This window comes from Sphaeramia orbicularis, unplaced genomic scaffold (genome assembly GCF_902148855.1).
Source record: "Sphaeramia orbicularis unplaced genomic scaffold, fSphaOr1.1, whole genome shotgun sequence".
Taxonomy (NCBI): Eukaryota; Metazoa; Chordata; class Actinopteri; order Kurtiformes; family Apogonidae; genus Sphaeramia; species Sphaeramia orbicularis.
In genome coordinates, this window is record NW_021941454.1 from 377,927 (window position 1) to 395,116 (window position 17,190).

Here is a 17,190-nt window from a genome sequence, read left to right on the forward strand (position 1 = left end):
TAGAACCGGCTCTGAGACAGAACTCGGTCTAAGTCTGACTCTGAGTTCGGCGTCTCCACGGCCAATCAGAGCAGAGACCGGTTACCATGGCAACAGGATGGGAAAAGACAGCAGCCTTCTCTTTTTGGACTCAGATCCTAAACAGACTTTTCAGAATCATTTTCATTAAACAAACTTTAACAGATGATGAGGAAAAGGTAAACAGAGCAGGAACATGTTCTGAATCCATGGATCCAGTTGTTTTTGTTTTTTTATAAAATCCACAGAAAACAATGAAAAGGCAGCGTTTCTTTACTCTAACGATGACATAAACACTATCAAACTGAACTCAGCATCTGCAGGAATCAGGAAATGATGTGGACCAATCAGAGGGCTCCTTCAGAGGAGACAGAGTATGTTACCATGGTAACCGACCTCTGGAGCAGGAGCTGATGTTTCAGCAGGAAGTCTTGGAACACAGTGATGCTCTACAGCTGCAGGACCACGACCAAACGCTCCTGAACGCAGTCGACGGTGAACAATCCACCGTCTCCGTCTCTCGTCTTCCATCAGTAGTTTTTTTTTTTTTTTTCCGTCTCCGCAGACGTCAGACGTTATGGCTTTAATTCCTCGAACACGTGCACGGACTGGACTCAGACCAACACCAACACCAGCCGGAGCCACAGGAAGCACTTCACACTTTGGTTTGGGCGTTCTGAACTCATCCTCCTTCAGGTGGAGTCAGCGTTTGTTTCTATTGGATGAGGCTGGAGGTGGGGGCGGGGTCAGAGGCGGAGTCAGAGACATTTAATCTGGGATTCAGGAGAAACTACCTGGGATTTAGGGTCTGAGGACCCACAGGTGGTCCTGGTTCAGGTCTGAGGACCATCAGGTCTGAGGACCAACAGGTGGTCCTGGTTCAGGTTTGAGGACCATCAGGCGGTCCTGGTTCAGGTCTGAGGACCATCAGGTCTGAGGACCATGAGGTGGTCCTGGTTCGGGTCTGAAGACCATCAGGTGGTCCTGGTTTGGGTCTGAGGACCATGTGGTGGTCCTGGTTCGGGTCTGAGGACCATCAGGTGGTTCTGGTTCGGGTCTGAGGACGATGTGGTGGTCCTGGTTCAGGTCTGAGGACCATCAGGTGGTCCTGGTTCAGGTCTGAGGACCACAAGGTGGTCCTGGTTCAGGTCAGGGGACCATCAGGTGGCCCTGGTTTGGGTCTGAGGACCATCAGGTGGTCCTGGTTCAGGTCTGAGGACCATGAGGTGGTCCTTGGTCAGGTCTGAGGACCATCAGATGATCCTGGTTCAGGTCTGAGGACCATCAGGTGGTCCTGGTTCGGGTCTGAGGACCAACAAGTGGTCCTGGTTCAGGTCTGAGGACCACCAGGTGGTCCTGGTTCGGGTCTGAAGACCATCAGGTGGTCCTGGTTCGGGTCTGAGGATCATGTGGTGGTCCTGGTTTGGGTCTGAGGACCATCAGGTGGTCCTGGTTTGGGAACCATCAGAAGCTCCTGGTCTGGGTCTGAGGACCATAAGGTGGTCCTGGTTCAGGTCTGAGGTGGTCCTGGTTCAGGTCTGAGGACCATGGGGTGGTCTTGGTTCTGGTCTGGGGACCATGAGGTGGTCTTGGTTCAGGTCTGAGGACCATGAGGTGGTCCTGGTTCAGGTCTGAGGACCTGGTTTAGGTCTGAGGACCATCAGGTGATCCTGGTTCAGCTCTGAGGATCATGTGGTGGTACTGGTTTAGGTCTGAAGACCATCAGGTGGTCCTAGTTTGGGTCTGAGGACCATGAGGTGGTCCTAGTTCAGGTCTAAGGTGGTCCTGCTTCAGGTCTGAGGTGGTCCTCCTTCTCCAGCCTCGTCTGCAGAAACATCTGAACTGAGTTTGTTTAAATCCTCAAACACAAACGTCTACAGGACGACGGCCTGAAGGAGGCGCTGGTGAGCAGACTGAGCCAGCACTGAGGAGGAGGAGGAGGAAGATGGAGGAGCAGGAGGAGGTGTCAGGACACTCCAACCAGGAGAGAGGAGGAGCTCACAGAAGAGTTTGGGGTCTTCACCTGAAACACAAAAGGAGGACAGGGTTAAACTAATGCCCTGTTTCCACTGCGTGGCATCGAGTCGACTCGACTCGACTCGACTCGACTCGACTCGACTCGGCCTTTTTGCATTTCCTTTATGAAAAAGGACCTGGAATCTGGAACCTGGTACTATTTTTTTGGTCTCACCTCCGCCGAGGTTCCAGGACTGGGACCAGATACTAAACCGTGACGTGTACACACCGCAGAACACTGATTGGTCAGAGTTTTCTCTGTGCCCCGCCCTTTTACAAAAACAGATGTGTTAGTGGACAGTAAATCTGTGGGTGCATTAATCCACATGAGAACAGCCCAAAACTACACCATGGTCGGTCCAGGAGGTTCAGTCTTTGGTGTCCGATGTAAAAATTCAGACGAGACAACACGCAACGAGCGAGTTTATCAGCAACTCTGAGCAGACGACACGGAAATAACGCACCGCATCGCTATGACGACCAGGTACTGAAAAGTCAGTAGTATCCTGTAATGGAAACACTCTCCAGGAATACTGAGTCGAGTCGAGCTGGTTCCACGTAGTGGAAACACGGCAAAAGAAGAAGGAGGAGGAGGAGGAGGAGGAGGAGGAGGAGGAGGAGGAGGAGGAGGAGGAGGAGGAGGAGGAGGAGGAGGAGGAGGAGGTGGTTTGATCATATCTCAGTCTTGTTTAAATCATTCAACAGGTTGAACTTTAACTTTATTTTGACTTCGTTTCATCAGATTTAATATATTTCACTGAAGAATAACAGGATTATCTTCTTATATTATATTATATTATATTATATTATATTATATTATATTATATTATATTATATATACTTTATATAATTCATATGATTTACTTATTCATTCATTGTTTTTTTCTTTTTTATAGTTTTTTCCTTAGTATGTCTTTATTCTAGTTCACTGTTTTGTCTCGTTGCTCCTGGTTTTCATTATGGCTTAGGCTTTTTGTTTTCATTATTCTTTGGTTGTTGATCAGCTGTTGGCTGTGTTTCCTGGTTCTTCCTACTTGATGCAGAACATTGTGTTTGTATCTGAACTCCAATGTCCTGTTTGTTAAATGTGTGTATTTGAATATTTGTGCATAAACAGGTGTTACTGTGTTCAATAATGACACACTGATCTGCTTTGAATCTGATTTTAACACTAATGTTCGATGTTAGAACGACAGATTCATGTGTCGCTGACGTGTTAGTGAAACAAAACACTGAAACCACGGGGGGGGGGGGGGGGGGGGGGGGGGGGGTGTCGTACCTTTACCAGAGCAGAGGGGGGAGGGAGAGGAGGAAGCAGGAGGAAGAGGAGAGGAGGAGGAGGAACGTCGGAGGGAGGAGATCCTGAGCTGGTTCTCCTGAAGACACTCAGAACAGAAACACATTCAGATGAAGGAGAAACGAAAGAACCCAAAAGATGGAGAACGGACAGAACCCACAGAACTACGGTCCAGATCTGAGGATCCATGGACCAGAACCAGAAACAAACACAGAAAAGAACTGTTAAAGCAGGGGGATCAAACATACGGTCCGTGGACCTAAACTGGTCCAGTCCAACCCTCCCATGGCTCCGCCCACAGCAGGTCTAAGGCTCCGCCCACAGCAGGTCTAAGGCTCCGCCCACAGCAGGTCTAATGAACAGTTTGGATTTTTAGGTCAAATCTGATTTTTTTATGTTGGTTCATATTCCACAGTAAATGCGACTTCTGTCAGTTTTGAATCTGAACTGAATGTGACCCTGAAGTGACCCACATGCACTAAAGAGGTCCTGAAGTGACCCACATGCACTAAAGAGGTCCTGAAGTGACCCACATGCACTAAAGAGGTCCTGAAGTGACCCACATGCACTAAAGAGGTCCGGATGGAATACGGGACCACACAAGGAAATATGTTTTTCCAGCTGCTCCTCCTCCTGGGACGCAGAATTATGACATTTGTCGCATTTCAGTGACGTAAAGGTCGTATAAATGCGATCTGGACGTTCAGACTGAAGTCACATTAGAAAATATCAGATCTGGATCAGATTTAGGACCACATATGAAAGTGGTCTGGGTCAGATAAGTGCTGTTCAGGTTGTCTGTAACAGATCAGATCCAGGTCACATTTACCTTCAGTGTGAACGAAGCCAAAGACACTGAAGAAATGAACAATGGAACCAGTAAAATACTATCATAATAACCTATAAATAATGACAAATATGAACTTTTCTTTTTGTTTTAGTGTAAAAAAAGTAAAATTACATGAAGGTTTTTACATTTATAAACTATCCTTTAACAACAAATGTGAATAATCTGAACAAATATGAACAACCTGAAATGTCTTAACAAAAATAAGTGTGATTTTAACATCTTTTTTTACGTTTCTCAAATTTTGTTCATTTTTATGCATGTTTGTATTTTTCTTATCAATATTTTGTTCATATTGGTTCTTTTTTTTATATCATTTCTACTTATTTCTAGTCATTTTGTTAATGTTTTTCAAATGTTTGTACATGTTTTATTCTTGTTAATGTATATTTTGTTCATATTGGTTCCTTTTTTCTTTGATTTCTGTTCATGACTCCCATTTTTGTCCATATTTAACATTACTAATAGGTTCTTCTGTTATGATTTTACTACAGATCATATGGGGCTGTGAATAAAAAATGTGAATAACCTGGAATGTATAAATAATATAAATCAGTGTATTTGTACCAATATTCTGCCTGTTATTAAATGTTGTGTATATTTGTAGATCCACTGTATCTGTACATGAGAATGAACATGTATAAATAATAAACTGAGGCTGAATATTAGTAAAATTACACTTAATTTAAGAAATTTCAGGCTGTTCACGTTTTAAATCATAGTTTGTAAATGTAAACGTTTCCATTATTTCTTTTTCTTTTTCTAAAACATGTAGAACAGTTTCATTTGTCATTCTTCATAAATTACTCCCTTCTTCTTTTATTGGTTGGAACGTGGAACCTGAACTTAAATGAGTTTGACGTCCCTGCGTTAAAGTTTCTGCTGAAGATGGAAATGACCACAGTCGAACAGAAAGTGAGTTTAAAGGTTCATGAAGGAGAACAAACCAACAACGTTTCATGAACCACACGGATCATATTTAACGTCATGGATCCAGTTTCAGGTTCTGAGGGTCTGGGTTCTGCACCCACGTGGACTGAGGGTCTGGGTTCTGGGCCCATGTGGACTGACCTGCAGGTTGGTCTTAGCTGTCCTCAGGACGTCCCGGGTTCTGGACACTGAAACAGACAGTGGGTACATGAGGTATTAATGAGGTAGATCAGTGAGCAGAAGGGTTTGTGCTGCAGTGCTCAGGTTGCCTTGTTCTCACAGCCCTTCCTTTACCATTTTAGCTTTGCATTAGTTTTTATTTGCCAGATTTTATTCCTGCAGTAAGTCACATGACCATGATCTGAGCCTCAGTTTGTGATCATATTGACCCCAGCGGACTAAAGGAATGATTAGGGAGAACTGTATTGACCCAAATCACTCCTAAAATACTACAAATCACCTCTAAAAGCCTGGCTACGTCTGAGCAGAGGAATGAAGCCATTATGCTAAGCTAGGCTAAGCTAAGCTAACGTTAGGGCTGCAGTTCAAACTGTTTGTCCCACTTGTGGAACTCATTAGTTCAGGACAAATGAATGAATCCAAAGCCAGTGTTGAACTGTTCCTTCAGGGTTTTCCAGGCTGGTAGATCCCATCAGAATATTCCACTGGAACGCTTTGGGAAGACTAGACTGCAGTGCAGATTCTTCCACCAGCGCAGAATGTGTGTGTCATCGCCACAGGACAAGACACTGAGCATGTGCAGAATGGAAGGAATAAAGTCCAAACGGAATAAAGGCTTTACATGTCCAGGAAGAATTTAGAGCGCAGTTAAAAGAGGATTAAACCACTGACTTTAATCAGGTTTAAATTTAATCCGAACTATTCTTTTTCAACTGGAATAAGGTGTTTACATGGACATCTGAAATAGGATCTAACGTTTATTCAGATTAAACCAGGAATAAAAGTTGTCATGGAAACGCACGGATAGACCCAGTAAGTCCTCTGGAACAGGAACAGTACAGGAACGTTACAGGAACATCAGAGGAATGTCAGCGGAACATCAGAGGAACATTAGAGGAACATCAGAAGAACATAAGTGGAATGTTAGAGAAATGTTAGAGGAACGTCAGAGGAACATTAATGGAATGTTAGAGGAACGTTAGAAGAATGTTAGAGGAACATTAGAGGAATGTCAAAGGAACATTAGAGGAACATTACAAGAAGGTTAGAGGAATGTTAGAGGAACATCAGAGGAATGTTAGAGGAGCGTCAGGGAAACGTTAGAGGAACGTTAGAGGAACATCAGAGGAGCGTTAGAGAAACGTTAGAGGAACATCAGAGAAACATTAGAGGAACACCAGAGGAATGTTAGAGGAACGTCAGAGGACTGTCAGAGGAACATCAGTGGAACATCAGAGGAATGTTACAGGAACGTCAGAGGAACGTCAGTGGAATGTATGGAGTGTTTTTCCAGAGTGGGACTCACGCTGGCTGACAATAAAGGCCTCCATGCTGTCTTTGGTTCTGTTGGAGTTCTTCACCGTCTCCATGGCATCTTTCAGAGCCTGTTCTGAGTCCAAAAGCCTCCGACGCAGAGAGACCACCTGGTCCTCCAGGGTCCGGTTCTGAAACAGGGAACACAGAACACTTAGACTGAGGACAACCTGGGTCAGCCACAGGTGGACTATGGAGTCCGTCTGCAGTCGTTAAGGTCCAGCTGTCTGTCTCTCATGGTTCTGGGTCTAGTTCTAGTTCTGGTTCTGGTTCTGGTTCTAGTTCTGATTTTGGTTCTAGTTCTAGTTCTGGTTCTGGTTCTAGTTCTGGTTCTAGTTCTGGTTTCGGGTTCTGGTTCTGGTCCTGGTTGTGGTTGTGGTTCTAGTTCTGGTTCTGGTTCTAGTTCTAGTTCTAGTTCTGGTTCTAGTTCTGGTTCTGGTTCTAGTTCTGGTTCTAGTTCTCGTTCTGGTTCTGGTTCTAGTTCTAGATCTGGTTCTAGTTCTGGTTCTAGTTCTAGATCTGGTTCTAGTTCTGGTTCTGGTTCTAGTTCTGGTTCTGGTTCTGGTTCTAGTTCTAGTTCTAGTTCTGGTTCTGGTTCTAGTTCTAGTTCTAGTTCTGGTTCTAGTTCTGGTTCTGGTTCTAGTTCTAGATCTGGTTCTAGTTCTGGTTCTAGTTCTGGTTCTAGTTCTAGATCTGGTTCTAGTTCTGGTTCTGGTTCTGGTTCTGGTTCTAGTTCTAGTTCTGGTTTCTGTTCTAGTTCTGGTTCTAGTTCTGGTTCTGGTTCTGGTTCTGGTTCTAGTTCTAGTTCTAGTTCTGGTTCTAGTTCTGGTTCTGGTTCTAGTTCTAGTTCTGGTTCTGGTTCTGGTTCTAGTTCTAGTTCTAGTTCTAGTTCTAGTTCTAGTTCTGGTTCTGACCTGTGTGGCGTCCTGGGCGCTGGGCAGAGCTGCTCTCCAGAACATCCGCAGCAGAGACTCCGCCTCCTGGAGGATCTGACGCAGAGTCTGAGAATCGGATCGAAGCTTCATGACTGAGTCTGAAGACTGAAAAACCACACAATACACACAATAAACACACAAAAACCACACAATACACACAATAAACACACAAAAACCACACAATACACACAATATAAACACACAAACCACAAACTCACACCAATACCACACAATAAACACACAACACACAATACCACACAATAACCACACACTAAACCACACAATACACACAATAAACACACAAACACCACACAATACACACAATAAAACCCACAATATACACACATAAACCACACAATACACACAATAACACACCATTACACACAATAAAACACGACATACACACTAATAAACACCCAACAACATAACACACAATAAACCACACAATACACACAATAAACACAACACACACAAATGAACACACAACACACAAAAACTAACACACAACACACAAAATGAACACACAATAAACCACACAATACACACAATAAACACACAATAAACACACATAAACACACAAAAACCACACAATACACACAATAAACACACAAAAACCACACAAAAACCACACAATACACACAATAAACACACAATAAACACACAATACACAATAAACACACAATAAACACACAATACACACAATAAACACACATAAACACATGTAAACGCACAAAAACCACACAATACACACAAAAATAAACAAAAAACAACACAAAAACACACAAAAATCATACAAAACACACAAAAACACAAGATAACAGATCAATAATCGATCATTGGATGAATTTGTGGATGTCAGAGGAAACAGCGGAACAGGAACAGCAGGTTTTATTTGATGTGGTTTGTCTTCATTTCCTTTTTTTATTTTCATCATTTGTTCTGATTTCAGTTAAAATAATGTGTTTTTTTCCAGTCATCAGTGTTTATTATTTTAATTATAAATTAATACTTGTGTTCATCTAATGATCTCGTGAAATAAAACAAATAAAACCTTCTCTGTCTAGTTTTATTCCGTCATTACGCTGCTGACTGACCTGATGTGGGGTGGGCGGGGCCAGTGTGGGCGGGGCCAGTGTCTGGACTGTGGCCTCCATGTTCCTCAGCACAGCTCCGCCCTCCAGAATCTGCTGCTGCAGAGCCTTGAAGTGGTCCACGTGTCCGACCGCGTGGCGTCCACGGCGGTTCGAGAAGCAGCCGTCAGGGGCGTCGCCCTCCAGCATCGCCTCGACTGAAACAGAGAAAAAAGGTTCAAATAAAAACAGATGAGCACGAGTCCAACGCCAGCAGATGGAGGCGGGGTTTAAGAGTTTATATTCAAATATTAAATATTAATAAAAAAATCAAACTTTATTAAATTAACAGTTTATTGAATGTCAAAGATGAAATAACTCATCTGTGTTCATACATATATTTATTCATATATGAATGTTTGTGTATGTTTGTATATATGGTTTTGTATATGCGTGTTTATTTTGTATATGTTTCTTTATATGTTTCTATATGTTTGTATGCAAATAATTTGTTTGTATATATTTGTTTGTGAGTTTGTTTGTGCATGTTTGAATATATGTTTATGTTTGTATGTATGTTTGTTTGTATATGACAGTTTGTGTATTTGTTTGTATATGTTCGCATATATATTTGTATATATTTGTTTGTATGCGCTTGTTTGTTTCTTTGTTTGTTTGTTTGTAAGTGTTTGCTTGTATTTGTTTTTGTATATGTTTGTTTGTATGTATTTGTTTGTTTGTTTGTTTGTTTGTTTGTTCTGACCTTCTTGCGTCCTCTCCTCTGGTCCTGACAGGCCGGTGTCTCTGACCGGAGGAGAACGAACTGTGGACGACACAAACCCTTCTAATAAGAATGAACCTGGATTTGTCAGTGGGCGGGGCACATCCTAAGCCCCTCCCCACACCATCATCTGATTGGTTAATGTAGTGTGATGTCACTAAAGGTGCTAGTTGGTACTGACCGTTGAACAGCTGTCTTCTGGCTCGGGGCTCGCTGCCGCCACCGCCGCCCGTCTGCCGCTTCAGCTGCCGCTCCAGCTGAAGCTGCAGCTCTGTGGGGTCAAAGGTCACGGCGTCATCACTGATCTGAGCTGGAGGAAGAAATTAAGCAGGTCAGGATGTGAAGGACCAGAGTAAGAACTGATATGAGACATGATGTAAAAATACAGAGGAAGTAAGAGGAAACATTAAGCAGGTTAAAAAAAAAAAAGAGGAAATGTTTTCACACACTGATAAATATAAATACAAATACAAATAAATAAAGAACTTTAATAAACGGGTGGATTTAAGGTTTTCACTAGATGAACATGTGTCAACTGAATGAATGTGATTTATTTAGTAAATAAAGTCCATGAAACATGTCAAAGGTTTATTATCATACTTCAGTGAAAATCAAAGTCAAAGAACTAAATTAAAGCTTGAATAAATGAATAAATAAATAAATAAATAACTGTGCCACTGATAAAACATTTACTTTTCTGTCAAATGAAGGTTTGGGTTTAATTTTACCTCAAATTTATACAAACTACGACACCTGTTTATGCATGAAATGTGCGCTGCTTTAAGGTTCTCTGAGTTTTATGGGGGTTATGTATATGTTTTTGTGTGTTTTTGGGTATTGTTTGTTTTGTGTAGTTTTTTGTGTGTTTTGTGTATGTGTTTTATGTTTTGTGCATTTTTGTATGTTTTTATGTGTTATTTGTGTGTTTTGTATGTTTTTTGTGTGTTATTTGTGTGTTTTTGTATGTTTTATGTGTTATTTGTGTGTTTTTGTATGTTTTTTGTGTGTTATTTGTGTGTTTTTGTATGTTTTTATATGTTATTTGTGTGTTTTTGTATGTTTTTATGTGTTATTTGTGTGTTTTTGTATGTTTTTTGTGTTATTTGTGTGTTTTTGTATGTTTTTATGTGTTATTTGTGTATTTTTGTATGTTTTTATGTGTTATTTGTGTGTTTTTGTATGTTTTTTTGTGTTATTTGTGTGTTTTTGTATGTTTTTATGTGTTTTTGTGTGTTTTTGTATGTTTTTTTGTGTTATTTGTGTGTTTTTGTATGTTTTTATGTGTTTTTGTGTGTTTTTTGTGTGTTATTTGTGTGTGTCTGTGTGTGTCCACATTTCCTCTTCTTACCAGAGTCCTGGATTCCGTGATGTCCCTGAACGCGTCGCTGCAGATTCGGACCCAGGCTTCGGCTCTGCTTCAGCTGCTGCTGGAGGACGTTCACCTCATGTTGGAGTCTGGAACCAATCACACGCATGGAAACGGTCACATGACCTCAGGTTCTCCACAGTCTGTGCATTTTTTGTAATCTCAGACTAAAAAACAACTTTTAAACAGAAACTGAACAATAACAGACAAAACCAAACACTTGCACTTAGCTTTAGTTTGTACACTTCACATTAAATCCTTTATTCCAACAGTAAACGTCTGAAAGTATGAACTCATCTATGAACCAGTCAACAGTTGAGCTCTTCTCTGAGTGTTTTTTCTTTGTTTCTACGTCTTAAACGAACACAGAAAACATTAAAACTATGACAGAACCTGAGTCTGTGTGTGACTCCGCCCTCCACGGTCATGTGACTTTACATGTAGTTTTAGTGACATGTGAAGGTTTTATTTGTGTTTACACATCTTTGTTTAATTCTGAACATGTTTTTTTTTTTTTTTTAAATCAATTAAAGGTTAAACTGATCGGTTTCTGAGCTGCAGTTCCGTGTCTGACCTGTTGATGGCGTCCACGTTTCGCTGTCGCTCCTGTTTCAGGCGAATCACCTCCTGACTCAGAGAGTCCGCCTCCGCTGCCGCCTTCCTGCTCTGCTCCGCCCACTTCTCTGCCTCTAGCTCCGCCTCCTTCAGTCTGGCTTGATCGAGGAGCGCCGCCTCCCGAAGACGCTCCGCCTCCTTACTGCCCTCTGCAGGCGGAAACAGGAAACGCAAAAGGTTTAAGGGTATTTTAAAAACAGTGAACAATAAAAAGATTCTGAACAGAGAGAACATTTCTGCTGAACTGAAATGAAAACGCTTTTGTTCTGTTATTTGGTTTGTCTGTTGTTTCTTTGTTTGTTTGTTTGTTTATTTATCCATCCATCTGTCTGTCCCTCTGTTGTTTATTTGTTTGTTTATCTGTTTATCTGTCCATCCATCTGTTGTTTGTTTGTTTGTTTGTTCCCTCCGTACCTCTGGTCGCCTGCTGGATCCGGTTTTGCAGACTGATGTTCTCCTCCTTCAGGATCCGGATCTCATTGGAGAGTTGACCCATTGAGTCCAGACCCTGGATGTAGATGTTGGTGGGAGCCCCTGAGGGGGAGGTGGAAGAGGAGGAGGAGGAGGAGGAGAAGAAGAAGAAGAAGAAGAAGAAGAAGAAGAAGAAGAAGAAGAAGAAGAAGAAGAAGAAGAAGAAGAAGAAGAAGAAGGAAGAAAATATGTCCTTCTGTTTTATGTAGTTTTATTGGTATACTGGTTCTGGTCTTTAACTGAACCCTTTGGTCCAGACCTGGTCCAGTCCAGACCCAGTCCGGTCCAGTACCTTTGTTGGCGGCGGTCCGGCCCAGTTGGTCCTCCAGCTGCAGTCGGAGGCGGTCGTTGGTCTGGATGGAGTCCTCCAACCTTTGCCTCAGAGTCCGGATCTCCCTCAGATGCTCCTTCATCAGGTCCGAACCTGCACAGACCACATCGGACCTCAGAACCAGAACCAAGAGGAGAGAGCTGGACCGGCACCTGGACCGGGTTCAGGCTTTGAATGCATTAAAAGCACTGATGGGTAACTATGACAGAGAAGTGTCTTTATCCTGTCAGGGATCATTTATTCCAGATCTGATCCAGATCCGGTCATTTTAGACCTGGACCTGGTCTGGACCTGGTCTGATGTGGTCTAGATGAGAAATCTCACTTATTTAGCATTTATACAAACAGAACAACGTCTGAATACAACGGTTCTAATGATTCATTATCCTCTGTGTGATGTTCTGGTCCAGAGAGACCAGTCTTAGTATGGTGGTCTTAGACCTGGTCTTAGACCTGGTCTTAGACCTGGACCTGGTCTTAGAACTGGACCTAGTCTTAAAGCTGGAGCTGGTCTTCACCTGTGTGACTCGGACCCGACTGGTATCCTGACGATCCTGATGACAGATCAGCTCCGACTCGTACGGGTCTGTTTGTGTAGGCCGTATCCCACAGTGCACTGCTCTCCAGGAGGCTGGTCCCGGTCTTCAGGGTCAGAACCGGGTCCAGACCATCAGCACTGAAGGGGGACGACCGGAGACCAGGATAGGACAGAGGGAGGAAAGAGGAGTCTGAGGGAGGGTGGGACAACAAGGGAAAACCAGGAAGAGGTTTGGACTGAGACACTGGAAACCCTGGAGGAGGAGGAGGAGGAGGAGGAAGAGGAAGAGGAGGAAGAGGAGGAAGAGGAGGAGGAGGAGGAAGAAGAGGAGGAAGAAGAGGAGGAAGAGGAGGAGGAGGAAGAGGAAGAGGAGGAAGAGGAGGAGGAGGAGGAAGAAGAGGAGGAAGAGGAGGAGGAGGAAGAGGAGGAGGAGAAGGAGGAAGAGGAGGAGGAGGAGGAAGAGGAGGAGGAGGAGGAGGAAGAGGAAGAGGAAGAGGAGGAAGAGGAGGAGGAGGAGGAAGAAGAGGAGGAAGAGGAGGAGGAGGAAGAGGAGGAGGAGAAGGAGGAAGAGGAGGAGGAGGAAGAGGAGGAGGAGAAGGAGGAAGAGGAGGAGGAGGAGGAGGAGGAAGAGGAGGAGGAGGAGAAGGAGGAAGAGGAGGAGGAGGAGGAGGAGGAGGAGGAGGAGGAGGAGGAGGAGGAGGAGGAGGAGGAGATGAGAATCATTAAATCAGTTCAGCCTGAACAGATGAAACATAAAATAACAGATGTTAAACTAAACAGGATCAGTGTGTAGAAGCATCAGAAAACACATGGACCTGGACCAGAACCACATGGACCTGGACCAGAACCACATGGACCTGGACCAGAACCACATGGACCTGGACCAGAACCACATGGTCAGCCTTATCTGCTGTTTCTGACCCTGAACCACAAACGATGGAAAATCCTTCAGTTCATTGTCTTTACTTTAAAGTTAATGATGTTTAGTAAAAATAACACACACATGGATCAGAATCACAATGAGTTAGTGAAGAAAATGTGCTTTTACAGAATTAATTCAGTGTTAATTTCACCAACAGTAACTTTGTCTTCATTCATTCCATTAAACCATCATCAGGTTCAAACAGTGGTTTGGGTCGAATCAACAGAGAAACCACACGGTTGTCATTATTTGACCGGTGCGGTTTATTGGGTTCTGTTCGTTCTGGGCTTTGGTTCTTTTAACAGTCGTGCGTTTTCTCAGTGACTCCAGTTTGTTTGTTGTTCGGTCAGATGTGTCAGATGTGTCAGATCAGTTTAATGTGTGGCTGTGGCTGCTTTTCCTCTGAGCCTCTTTTCCTTCTAATCAGCGGTAAATCCGTCTCATACTGAGATTTCATTAAGACCCAAACACAAGCAGATCTTCAACCAGAACACGACATTAGAGATACCACGAATACAGACGATGAGGTGGATTATCAGCGCCAATCCGCTGGACTTCGCACCCAGAACATCTGAACGCATATCAGTGACATCATCAGTGACATCATCAACATGGACAGTCCATCCTTCATATGTACAGCGATTTTGTGTTCAGTCACAGTTTAGTCTGATATGTGTAGGATGTTTGCACGGAAGCGTATTGCATTCACACACAAAAAAAATTCAGCACTGTTTTTCCAAATTAATGAGATAATTATCTTCTAGTTATGAGAAAAAATAAGTTAAAAAAAATTCAGCACTGTTTTTCTGAATTAACGAGATAATTATCTCGTAAAAACAGAGCCGAATTTTTATTTTTTCAGAAAACAGTATCTCATTAATGCGGAAAATCAGAGCTGAATTTAATTTTTTGTGTGAATGCAATACGCTTCCGTATGTTTGAGTGACATATGGGATCTGACAGGAATTTCGAAGGATGGGGTAAAGGGGCGGGGCATTATCAGTTAAACTTCATCCTGCCCCTTTTGGAATGTTGGACTTTTCTTTTATATAAATCCTTTTGTTGTGTGGTTTTAATACAAATTCAAAATAAATTAATAAACAAACAATCATTAGTGACATCACTGATGACATCATGCACATTAGTGACACCAGTGATATGAGTAAATATCAGTGACATCATAAGAGGGCGGGGCCTGTGGGTGTGTTCCGTACTGTGGTCGACGCCCAGCTGCCTCTGTAACGTCTGCAGCTCCTGGTGGACCTCAGCCAGAGAGAAGCCCACGCCCCCGTTTCCAGGGTAACGGGGTCGTGAGGTCGAAGGGCGGGGGCAGGAGGACGAAGATGGAGGAGGAGGAGGACGGAAAGAGGCTGGAGCTGAGAGGAGATGAAGAGGAGGAGGAGGAGGAGGAGGAGGAGGGAGATAAAGAGGAGGAGAAGGAGGAGGAGGAAGAGGAGAGGAAGAGGAGGAGGAGGAGGAGGAGGAGAAGGAGGAGGAAGAGGAGATGAAGAGGAGGAGGAGGGAGATAAAGAGGAGGAGGAGGAGGAGGAGGGAGATAAAGAGGAGGAGAAGGAGGAGGAGGAGAAGGAGGAGGAGGAAGAGGAGATGAAGAGGAGGAGGAGGGAGATAAAGAGGAGGAGGAGGAGGAGGAGGAGGGAGATAAAGAGGAGGAGAAGGAGGAGGAGGAGAAGGAGGTGGAGGAAGAGGAGATGAAGAGGAGGAGGAGGAGGAGGAGGAGGAGGAGAAGGAGGAGGAGGAAGAGGAGATGAAGAGGAGGAGGAGGGAGATAAAGAGGAGGAGGAGGAGATGAAGAGGAGGAGGAGGAGAAGGAGGAGGAAGAGGAGAGGAAGAGGAGGAGGAGGAGAAGGAGGAGGAAGAGGAGAGGAAGAGGAGGAGGAGGAGGAGGAGGAGAAGGAGGAGGAAGAGGAGATGAAGAGGAGGAGGAGGGAGATAAAGAGGAGGAGGAGGAGGAGGAGGAGGAGGAGGAGGAGGGAGATAAAGAGGAGGAGAAGGAGGAGGAGGAGAAGGAGGAGGAGGAAGAGGAGATGAAGAGGAGGAGGAGGGAGATATAGAGGAGGAGGAGGAGATGAAGAGGAGGGGGAAGAGGAGGAGGAGGAGGAGGAAGAGGAGATGATGATGATGAGGAGGAGGAGGAGGAGGAGGAGTAATAAAAGGACAAAAAGAATCAAAGGATAAAAACTAATGAAAGCAGAATAAAAGCTGAGGAACAGGAGGAACAGCTGATGAGAGGAGGAGGAGGAGGTGCAGTCCTACCTGTCAGACTGTGACTGTGGAGGTCAGGGAGGTGAGGAGGAGGTGTGGAGCAATGCATGATGGGACAGCTGAGACAGGAGGCGATGGATGGAGGGACAGACGGAGGAGGAGACACTGAAGCACTGACGGAGCCCAGACCTGCAAGGACCAGACCAGGATGAACGAGGGGGACTGAGACCAGACCGGGTCCACAGGACACTGAGACCAGACCGGGTCTACAGAGTCCAGACTGGACCAAGACCAGGATGAACAAGGGGGACTGAGACTGGACCAGGTCCACAGGACACTATAACCAGACCGGGTCTACAGAGTCCAGACCAGGATGAACCAGAGGGGCACTGAGACTGGACCGGGTCTACAGAGTCCAGACTGGACCAAGACCAGGATGAACGAGAGGGACTGAGACTGGACCAGGTCTACAGAGTCCAGACTGAACCAAGACCGGGTCCTGGTCTACAGAGTCCAGACCGGGTCCTGGTCCCCTTCAGTTTAATGAGTTTTATGCACAGGTTTCATGTCCTTCAGGGGACTAGACCACTAGGAGGACCCCGTCTGAAGGAACCAGGACCAGAACTGGACCGTAGTGGTTTCCAGACTCACCGGTGCCGCCCCGGGTCCGGGTTTCCTCTTGACCCGGGTCGCTGTTGGCATCCACGTCGGAACCCAGCTCCAGGTCCTCATTGGTGGAGCCCTGCTCGTCGGACACGTAGGAGATGCGATCCGATTGGTCGGAGAGGGCGTGGCCGCTGCAGGGCGTGTCCGAGCGCTGAGGATGATGACGGTTCTGGTTCAGTTTGGCCCGAAGGCTGTCGATGAGTTTGTCCTTCTGCTGCAGCTCCTTACTGAGCCTGAAAACACAACACACACATGAAGGATCAGTACTGAGGTGATCGCTTCTGTGGGTTCTATGGGTTCTGTGGGTTCTATGGGTTCTGTGGGTTCTATGGGTTCTGTGGGTTCTATGGGTTCAGGTCCACACACACACACACACACACACACACACTGAAAACAGTTCAACAGATACATTTAAGAACCTCATCAGAATCGGATCAAACTGAGGTTGAACATTTAGAACATTTAGTCAGTTTTAGTTTCAGGTCAGTTTCAGACTGGCATCAAAAAACACAAAATACAGAAAAACGACAGAAATGGCACAAAGAAATAAGAATCTACAGCTTTGATTTTAGTTTCATCTGGTTCATTTTTTCATCTAAGGATCAGTCATCTCAGCCTAATTTAACTTTTATTTTTCTTCTACTTCAGGTTAAAGGTTGACTTCTGTGATC

At 44.4% G+C, this 17,190-nt stretch overlaps 1 protein-coding gene across 1 annotated transcript in view; it reads right to left on the minus strand.

Annotated features, from left to right (window-relative positions):
• Positions 1 to 698: 698 nt before the first annotated feature.
• Positions 699 to 17,190, minus strand: part of pde4dip (phosphodiesterase 4D interacting protein) — a 53,776-nt gene continuing 37,284 nt past the window's right edge. The window contains exons 21-36 of the mRNA XM_030129475.1: positions 16,505 to 16,752; positions 15,905 to 16,042; positions 14,845 to 15,006; positions 12,689 to 12,961; positions 12,133 to 12,264; positions 11,784 to 11,903; positions 11,329 to 11,518; positions 10,737 to 10,843; positions 9,570 to 9,698; positions 9,371 to 9,430; positions 8,632 to 8,825; positions 7,517 to 7,642; positions 6,595 to 6,733; positions 5,250 to 5,296; positions 1,658 to 2,041; positions 699 to 1,467 (exon numbers count right to left, since the gene is read on the minus strand). Of these exons, the coding sequence (XP_029985335.1) occupies positions 1,985 to 2,041; positions 5,250 to 5,296; positions 6,595 to 6,733; positions 7,517 to 7,642; positions 8,632 to 8,825; positions 9,371 to 9,430; positions 9,570 to 9,698; positions 10,737 to 10,843; positions 11,329 to 11,518; positions 11,784 to 11,903; positions 12,133 to 12,264; positions 12,689 to 12,961; positions 14,845 to 15,006; positions 15,905 to 16,042; positions 16,505 to 16,752 (2,122 nt within the window). The 3' untranslated portion in view covers positions 699 to 1,467; positions 1,658 to 1,984. The remainder of the gene's footprint in view (positions 1,468 to 1,657; positions 2,042 to 5,249; positions 5,297 to 6,594; positions 6,734 to 7,516; positions 7,643 to 8,631; positions 8,826 to 9,370; positions 9,431 to 9,569; positions 9,699 to 10,736; positions 10,844 to 11,328; positions 11,519 to 11,783; positions 11,904 to 12,132; positions 12,265 to 12,688; positions 12,962 to 14,844; positions 15,007 to 15,904; positions 16,043 to 16,504; positions 16,753 to 17,190) is intronic.